Here is a 10,493-nt window from a genome sequence, read left to right on the forward strand (position 1 = left end):
CACCTTAGAATTATTTATATCTTTAATTGATTAAATTTAAACTAGATATTCCTACAAACTAAATAGTTAAATTATTCCATTCTTAAAAATTGATTAATTCTTCTAGATACTAATATATATTTTTAATCTATTTCAATTGATACGCTTAGAATCGAAATAACTTTACAACCACTGTTATCTGGGTAACAAAGTTTAACATCGTTAACAGAAGGATTTTTGGGTCGTCACAGCTGATTTCTTTCTTTGGCTGCTCAATGGCACTGTCATCGGCTTGATTTATACGTTTTATTTCCTCAGTGAACCCACCGCCTATACACACTGTCTTTTGATACGTCTTGATCTCTTCCTCTTTCCCACCTGCGTTTCTCACTCCTCTTTTCTATCCAATGCTTCTCTCAAGGTTTCTAGAAACACCGATTCCATATTAAATCCACTCTTCCATTGCTTCTTCCGATCATAATTCTTCTTCTTCACCCCCTTACCGGCTTAAACTTTTACCATCGGCTTCTGGCTCACGTTCTTATATGTATCTGTTTTTTCTCCCACGCGATCTTTCACCCTTTCTTCTTGGAGCCTTGGATATTCTAATCCCGTTCTTCCGCTTCTCTACTCTGTCGGACGCATATTCTTCAGGTGTTTATTTGTTGATTTCTGTTTCTTTTTTTTCCGTTCTTTACTTCGATTTGGGGCAGTCGCGCTGTTTTTTTTGGGTCTTCTGTGTCAATCGACGTATTTGTGTTGAGCCCTTTTTCAATCCATTCTTCTTATCAGATGTATGCCCAAAATCGTCCGTCACCATGCTTCCAATCAAACGCTTACAGGGGGTTAAAAGGACACTGATTCCGACTCTATTCTTATGCTTCATCGGTATGGTAAGGAAGCAACGCAGCTCCAAAATTTATGTCACCAACGAAGCCATCGATTTCATTGACTTCTTCTACCCTAAAACACCACCTCTAACTGGTTTGTTTTCGGTTCTCCATAAATTCTCAGCCGCCGTCAACAAGTCTGCCTCCACCCATGGATTTGAGAGCATAGAAAACGTTGTATAAAATGATTATCGCACGTTATCAAAATTCTCTTCCTCTCGGTCCTCTCTAGCGCTTTCGAGGTAAACACAAAATATATTTCGCCCAATAACTAGATCTTCTGCCTTCTCCTTCTTCTTTTCCATATTCAAATTATATTTCATTTGTTTCTCTAGATTAGAACCACTAATTGAATCTCTTTGTCAGGCTGCTAAAGAAACAAAATACCAGTTTATATGCACCAATGTCTTTGTGAAGGTTACAATTCTTTATCAAAATTTATCGGTGTAAATATGAGGTATGGTTCTCTCTCTGATTGAATACAAACTTGCAGTGAAACATAGTAATTAATTAATCCTTTCCATTTACTAATTTCTCCCTCAACAAATTATTATAGTTCATTCTACTTTTTTAGGAATTGTTAAGATTGTTGCATTAAATAAGGCAGAATGTTATTGAAGTCGCTTTATTTGTCTTCTAACATATGTGGTATGTATCTGTTATAATCAGTTTCATACATTTGTCTTCTGTATAGGTGTTATGTGATTGATGGACATACTTAGATTAGAGTTTTTGATTTATAATTAGGCTGTAGAAAACACAATCATATACTGTATAAAGAATAATGGAATTGAATAATAGTTCAACTTGATCAACTAATAGATAAGTATCATATTTTCTAAATGAAGCTTTAACCATATTTCAGGTAAATTTTTACTTTTTAGTTCTTTAATTTTAAACTTTAACCTTCATGATCATAAGGGTCAAATAGTCATTATTCAGACGGATTTCTCTTATAAAGATAATAAGTTTTGAAGAGATGACAGCAAATAGAAGTCTTAACATTAGAAGATGTAGTTATGTTTTTTGATATTATTACCAGAGATGATTTGTGATTCTTTGTAAAATATAACATATTGATTTGAACTGTTAAATGATATGAATTTGCATGTTCTTATCCTCTTGAGAACTGACACTCTTTCATTTTGCATGATTATATGAATTACTATTTGAAATAATATATAAATGACATAACTGTCAAGGTGCAGAAACCCCCAAACTTTGGAATTCTCTACATGTGGATTCTCTAATTATATTGTCTTTATTGTTCACCAATTGTTTTCTACACTTCCTTTAAATTGATCCCATTGCACACCAAAACTGGCAGGCTCTTGATCTAAAAGTAAACAGTTGGATGGAGAATTTGTGGTAATAGAGTTAAGAGAGCATAATAAAAAGAAAGGGTTATCTTGGAATTTGATTGGAAATTTTACAAAAGGTAATACTTTAAATCTGGGAGCTCTCGGTATTTCATGTAAAACTAATTATAGTTGCAATCTTTCTGGGTCTGCTGCCTTTGTAGGTTGTGTGTCATTAGCAGGAATCGTAGATAGAATTTCGCATCAGTAAGAATATTAAGATCAGGTTGCTCTTGGATTGCCTCTTTTTTTACTACATGTATATTTGGATGAAACATGTGAATAAATTTGTTTATGACCCTTTTATTAAATGGCATTTTAGTCTTTATAAGGCTATAAAAGAATCTAATGATTTAACAAGGAAATAAAACAAAAAGGCTTTTAATTACTATCTTCATTTATGGTAATTATTCTGCAAGGGTATTTTCGCCACATGCATAATTGGAAGACATGCATGCCCCTTTTCTATAAACCTATACAGTTTCCAAAGTGATTCGCATCGTTTAATCTGGATGAAAGTGATTGAAAAAGCCACCAAAAGCCATGGACGAAGCTTAGAAACAATTATCTTTGCTTTTGTTAAAATATGTCTGCATACTTTGCTATATGTTTTCTTTAAAAATGTCTCTGAATGTATTACATATAGTAACCACCGACAACGTAGGCACAAAAATGTTTGCCTAACCTAAATCAACTTCTATCAATAAAATAACCCAAGTCACAATTAATATAACACAATGAAGAAGAAGAAAAATCAAATATATTAAATTAAACCAAATGTATATGATATATAAAGCTTATATTTTCTTCACATACATAAAACTTAAAAATGATATATAAACAACAAAAGATGTAGAAAAAATCAAAAAAAATCCAATTAAAAATCATATATTTCGTAATATATAAACTTTTTTTAAAGAAAAAAATAACTCTTTTTGCGATAATAAGTAATAACCATTAAATAAGCCACTTTGCAACAGAACATAATTTTGCAGTCGGACCATATGTTGTTATTTTGTATAAAAGTTAAAAATATAATTTATCTTTTTTAATATTCATCATCCATTTGGTTAATTTTTATTCCATTAATTGAAAATATGAAATACATTAAAAACTTAAAAATTCATAACTAGTCATTTAAAAGAAAGTTTTTGTCCAAAACTTATTCTTCCAAATCACCTACATGGTATTCATTAAGTTTATTATGGTTATCCGTTCAAATATGTTCCATCAACTTTATGTGAAGATCGTGATGTATCTTAGCATTACATACTAATTCTTTTCTTGCCATGTAATCATTGCTATCAATTTCTAGTGGTTGTTTCAATATAACGATTTCGTTTTTGTAATATTCACATATTACATTTCCTTCATTATATATATATATATATATATATATATATATATATATATATATATATATATATATATATAGTTCAAATAAAAACAGTAAATAGTATGAGAACGTAAAAACATTATTTTTATGTTATTATTCTATAATGAATTTTGTATCCAAAACTTTATGTCATTATTCAGCAACGAATAAATGAATAGTCGCATGTTAAAACTAAAATTAAAATTTATTACAAAAATACACATACATAAATTTATAATAGGATAATAACATTCTAATGAATATATGAATAATCAAACGTTAATATTCATATTAGAATTACTTCAACAATACACATATACAACATTCATTATAGAATAATAACATAAACATATTATTTTTACGTTTTCACACTATTTTCTGTTTTTATTTGAACTTTTATATATATATATATATATATATATATATATATATATATATCACCTCAGTCATTTTTTCCCCTAGAAAAAACTACAGAGTTTTCTTTTTTTAATATTTATCAACATTTTTTAATAGCATGTCGTTCAACACCCTTCCTTGCCCTTTCTTCACTTCTCTTAAAATTTAACCTCTTGTGATCATTAGTATATTATAATGATTGATTTAACAAATACATAACGCCCATGATAGTTTAAAAAAAAAAAAAAAAAAAAAAGAACCATAGATGTAAGATGACCCATGCATATGAGACCAATGCAATCCTATTATGTCAAGGGGTCTTGTTAAGCCACTCTTTGTAGCCTTAGGGCCTACTTGTTATAGTCTGACTGGGACCGAGTCAGCGATTTGGGCTGACTCGGTTAGAGGTGTTCGTTTGGATGGATCGGTTCGATCCGATCCAATTAAGTAAATCCAAATAGATTTCGGTTTTCAAAATATGGATCCAAATAATCCAAACTAAATTCAAATCCGATCTGATCCGATCCAGTTACAATTCGGTTGGATCGGTTTTTATCATTCGGTTTTCAAAAACCATAACATTTTATAAGGATATAGAATTATAATATGATCTAGTTTTACAGAAGAAGTAAAAACAAATTATTTACTTGTGATTTAAAACTTATAAACAACCACTAAGAAGGCATATTATACTTTATTATTTAATAGATAAAAAAAACTTTTGAGAGAAAGTACATATTAATGTCTTTTATTAGGTAAAACTTTTTGAACTTATTTAAAAAAATTATAAAATTAATAAATAATTATAGATATATTGAAAATAAATACAAAACAAATTGTTATTCGGTTTTTTTGGGCTATTCGGTTCTTATTTTATAAACCAAAACCAATCTGAAATCCAAAATAATAATTCGGTTTTGTTGAAAACCAATCCAAAAATCCGAATATCCGAACCAAATAGTCCAATCCAAATTGTCCAATTGGACAATTCGGTTTTATCCAAATAGTGAACAGTCCTAGACTCGATCAGACGGAAATGTGTTTGATAATCACTTTCTCACTCAGAAACGTCTGGCCCATATGATTTCTCGGTCAGACATTGAGATGCTGCTGACTGAAAAAATGACCTTCATACCCTCTCTTTTCTTTCTTCCCATCGTGACCTAGAAGAGAAACAACAAAGAAATTGGCCGCCAACGACAGCTCCTTCTATTGTCGACGTCCCTCCTTCAGTTCGACTACCGGCCTCACTCTTCCCTCTGATTCGAGCTCCCGCAAGAAAGACATCAAAACAGGTATGTCCTCGTTTTTTTTCCTGTGAAATCAAAATATTGTTCTTTCTCCTCCTCGTTTTTTTCTGTGAAATCAAAATATTGTTTTTCCTTCTCCTTTGTATATGATTTGTGAAATCATAAATCAGAAATTGGTTTTGAAATCAAAAATTGTTCTTGTTCTTGAATTCATGTTCATATAGTGGATAGCAATTCCATACAGAAGTAAAGGGAACCTGCATAATAATTGGCATCTACAAAATCAACGACTTTATATTACTTTATGCACACCCTTATCCTTAACATAAAAGTCTTCTTTATATATGAAATACTGAATACATAAACCATGAAAAGCAGAATTAATTGTCTTCTTTTCGATTTTTTGATGTTATGTTCCTGTTTGATCAGGAAGGTTCGTACCTGCCTCTTGATCTGGAATGCTCTTATAAGCTTTAATTTTACAACTTTTGTAGAAGATACAACCAATAAAGGTATCAAGTGTAATGAGATGATTAGACATGTGTTCCATAGTTGTGTTTGGAGGATGGAATTATAGAGTCCAGCGAAAGATGATTTGTGTTTGGAGGATGGAATTAAAGATTCCAGCAAATAAGAATTTGAAGGGAATAAGAATTTGAAGGTTTTTATGGATGAGAGGATCTGTTTTTTACAAGAGCTGGAGTCATACAGATTTGTCTAAAGGACAATTCGGTCTTTTTCTTTTCAATTTCAAGGAAAGCAAAATTTTTCAAAGTTTTGTGCTCACGGAATGGTCCTTTGGAATAAAGATGGAAAAAGAGAATGGTTGAAATGTTCTTTTGCTGTTGAATGTTATTCAGATTATATGTGCTTGTATTCATATAAGTTTTTCATTTGTTTTCCTTTAATATTTGATGTTTTTGCTCCAAGTGTTATGGCTAGTTATCAATCCTTTAATGACTGATTATCAATCCTTTAAATTGATTGATGAATGTGAATTTGGTCAATGAATGAGTTGTTTGAATTGTTGAAAAACAATGAATTTATTTATGACTTTATAGAAACAATGATTCCTTTTATTTTATTTGAATATTCAAAGGATTTGTGTGTAATTTACATTTAAAGGGTAAAATGGTCATTTTTTATTAGTCAGCACATTCAGTCAGAACTCAGATGTACAATCAAACAACATGGTTTCTTACTCAGTCAGGATTTCTTACCCAGACCTTTCTCAATCAGCACTTTCTCAGTCAGAAACTATCAAACGGGACCTTAGAGTGGTCCGCATTTTAAAAACACGTAACAATGAGAGACTTTTTAGTTTGAGGGGCCTTACAAGAAAGTGTTCCAAACTACAAGATCCAAAGATGTGATTTTTCAAAGTTTGTATGTATGTACCACTCCTCAAGTCATTTTCAACACATTTTTATATGGGTTTGCCAATAAGGACATAACTTTGATGGATTTTTTCCAACTATTATCTATCTTTATGATTATCCTTTCATTTCTTTAAATTCATCACCCTTCTTCCAGTCTTCTTTGTACTCCCCACTGCTACACATTCAATTCCTCACTCATCGATCACACGCTCACACCTATAATTCAATTTCCCATAATAAATTTTACACCAATTTCTCAATCATTGCTTTCAATTTCCTTCCTACCAACTAAAACAACTGAATTCCCCTTAATTACTCCCCCTAGATCTGCTCCCTAACAAAATTGTTCGAGGGTTTCGCTTTAATTTCGCCTTTGATGTTATCCCACTTCTGGATTTTGCAGAAAGAGAGGTTTACTTGAGGTATGACGACGGCGAGCAGTTTCGTATCCGGGTCCGGGTCCGGGTCGTTGAGTTCAAAACCTGCAACGGGTGTGTCAGATCAGTTCCCGGTGGGTTTGAGAGTTCTTGTTGTTGATGACGATGTTACTTGTTTAAAGATTTTGGAACAAATGCTTCGCAGATGCTCGTATCATGGTAAACACTTTGTTTTCCTTTTTCGCTTTCAGTATGAACGTTATATTTCTCTGTTTGTTAGAGATAACTGTTAGTATCCACTTTTCAGAACTTTAACACGATTAGTGATAAGTAACACTAGATTACCTTCAATAATCACAAAAAAAGAGCACTTTCTGCGCAAGCAAGTAACTTTACCTTGAGTTTTCACCATGAAAAGGTTAAATGTTGCATTTTTATGTAATCAAATCACTGCTTAACATGACGTGAACATGAAAAATACTGTTGATCTTTTGAGTTACCTTGAGTGGATTATATGCGGAAAATAATAAAGGATGAACTCTAGAAATGCTTACACTGGATCTTTACTTCTTTAGTAACTTGAATTTTGGATTTTTAATTGGAACATAATGGTATTGTATCTTGAATTTTGTACTTCATAGGCTTTCTTGATTTCACCCTTTAGATTCAAGATTCTACCATTCAAGATCTCTTTAGATTAATTTACTTATATAACCAGATATGGTTCTATTCTAGCATAATTTCTTTAACTATATTACTTTACCTCTTAAAGGGCTGTTTCTTTTTCTTTCTTTTTTCCCATTTAAGTCCTGAATGAGTAATGATGTCTGTATGGATAAAGATTGTTTCTTTTCTAATTTGGTTAACTTCTGCAGTTACAACTTGCTCACAAGCAACTGCTGCTTTAAATATATTAAGGGAAAGAAAAGGTGGATTTGATGTGGTTTTAAGTGATGTTCATATGCCCGATATGGATGGATTTAAGCTTCTTGAACTTGTTGGGTTAGAAATGGATCTTCCTGTCATAAGTACGTTTTTTTTTCCATCTATAATAATCTTTTTTCTTTTATATAAACTAAACACAATCTATTATTATTCTTTGTAGTGATGTCAGCAGATGGAAGAACGAATCTTGTGTTGAGGGGAATAAGACATGGGGCATGTGATTACTTAATCAAGCCTATACGTGAAGAACAACTAAAGAACATATGGCAACATGTTATAAGAAAAAAATGGAATGAAAATAAAGAACATGAAAATTCAGGGAGCATGGAGCACAAAAGAGGAGGAGGAGGAGGAGGTGATGATAATCATGATAGTGAGTATGGTTCTTCTGTTAATGAAGGAGGAGAAAATGGGTTGCTGACTTGTCATAAAAAAAGAAGAAGTATTAAAGAAGAAGATGATTGTGAACTTGAAAGTGATGATCCATCTGCTTCAAAAAAGCCACGTGTTGTTTGGTCTGTGGAGTTGCATCAGCAATTCGTTAGTGCTGTGAATCAACTTGGAATTGACAGTATGTTTTTTTTTTCAGTTATTAATTTATTTTGTTAAAAATTGTTCAATTTATCTTATTATTACGTTACTTTTTAAATTTTTTCAGAGGCTGTACCAAAGAGAATTCTTGAATTGATGAATGTGCCAGGTTTGACTAGAGAAAATGTTGCAAGTCATTTGCAGGTGTAGTTTGACTTTTTTCCAATAAAGCTCTGACCTTTTTGATAATAACCATGGATCTCAATACCCAAGATTTCATATAACAAAAAAGATTATATGTGAACTAATTACAATCAAAACATATAGTGAAGTGATTAAAATTTTATATATATATATATATATATATATATATATATATATATATATATATATATATATATATATATATATATTTTGTTATGCAGAAGTTTAGATTATACTTAAAGAGATTAAGTGGTGTGGGAGGTCAACAAGGAGGGGGTCAAAATTCATTTGGTGGGCCCATAGAACAAAATCAAAAACTAGGTTTATATGGAAGATTGGAGATCCAAGCACTGGCGGCTTCCGGCCAAATCCCGCCGGAGACACTGGCGGCACTTCATGCTGAACTTTTCGGGCGGCCAACCGGAAATGTCAACTTGCCGCTAGTTGACCACCAACCGATATTACAATCATCTAATTACGGTCAACCCCTCCCATCAAAGCAAATTTCACAACCCGTTGTAGAAGATGTTCATTCATGGCATGCCAACAACATGATTGGTAATTATGGTGGATTGGGAGGGCAAAATGGTCATTTAATAGGGGTAATGCCAAGTCAACAGGTTCAGAAACAAGCGATTACGGTTCAACCCTCGCGTCTTGTTGTCCCGAATCAATCATCATCGGTTAGTTTTCAAGGGGGGAATAGTGGCGTTTTGGTAAATTCGGTTGAGAAACAAATTTCATTTGGTGAATGTGTTCAAGTGCTTGATCAGGGACCTTTGAAGAATCTTGGATTTGTAGGTAAAGGGAATTCGATTCCAAGTAGGTTTGCTGTTTATGAAGATGAATCTTTAGCAAATAATTTGAATCAATGGGATAACTTTGGAAAGAAAGTAAAACAAGAGCCGAATATTGAATTCATGAGTGTCTTCTCTGAATAGGTAAACATAAATATATGAAAAGATAAAAAGTGTACTTCATTTTCAAAGTAAAAAAGGAGAATTAATTTACCTAATGCTCAAGATCGATTTTTTTTTTGTCAAATTGAAACAGGTTTAGATCATGATTTACATATCAAGATGGTTGGTTAGAAGATTCATCTACAAATCAGAAATGAATCATGAAGGTGATGAATCGGTGTTCTTAGAGGTCAAGAAGAGTGTTGTTAGGTAGGATTATTATTGAACAAGTTCATAGAATCGTGGGACTTGTTGATCTTATTATATAAGTTTTTACGGGTTATATATGTAGCTCATTCATCAATAGTTATGCAAAGATTTAGTGATTGTAATTATGTCTCTCTTGTATGGTAGCTGTAGAATTGTATCGTAATGTTTTTACTCGATTCATATCTTGAAGAATATGAACTCTTGCTTACTTTGCATCGTGCATGAATGATTGTGCTATGAATGATTTTTAGATGTGTAAAATAAACCAAATTTAGATCTTGAATTATATGAATTCATGCTTTCCATGACTTGACTTACAAAAAGAAGTTAATAACAGGAACAAACAGGAAACTGATAATCAAAATATGGATTCAATGCTCAAACTAATAATTAAAAGATTGCAAGAACAAAAGCTAGCTATTGGAAAAGCTAGTCTCTCCCAATAAAAGATACCATATGATAAAGATGATTCTTCACCAATTCCATCTACCTCCTTATAAGCATTCTGTTGCAACAAACTATGTAAACTAAATACCTATAATACCCCTCTGCTAATAAGATGCTCATTATTTTGCTGATTTCTTCATCTTATCCCTAATAAGAATGTGACTTAAGTGGGTGTGTAGCAATATCCCACCCT

The 10,493-nt window shown here is 31.9% G+C and overlaps 1 protein-coding gene across 1 annotated transcript; it reads left to right on the plus strand.

The window, feature by feature from the left end:
- The first annotated feature begins 6,715 nt into the window (after positions 1 to 6,715).
- Positions 6,716 to 10,061, plus strand: LOC145129961 (two-component response regulator ARR14-like). Its single transcript, XM_079064802.1, has 6 exons — positions 6,716 to 7,223; positions 7,880 to 8,032; positions 8,110 to 8,520; positions 8,608 to 8,684; positions 8,906 to 9,625; positions 9,738 to 10,061. The coding sequence occupies exons 1-5, from the start codon at positions 7,052 to 7,054 to the stop codon at positions 9,623 to 9,625; spliced, it is 1,533 nt and encodes a 510-aa protein (XP_078920928.1). The 5' UTR covers positions 6,716 to 7,051; the 3' UTR covers positions 9,738 to 10,061.
- Positions 10,062 to 10,493: the final 432 nt, after the last annotated feature.

This window comes from Lactuca virosa, chromosome 8 (genome assembly GCF_052849685.1).
Source record: "Lactuca virosa cultivar CGN04683 chromosome 8, Lactuca_virosa_CGN04683_v6, whole genome shotgun sequence".
In the NCBI taxonomy this organism is placed as follows: Eukaryota; Viridiplantae; Streptophyta; class Magnoliopsida; order Asterales; family Asteraceae; genus Lactuca; species Lactuca virosa.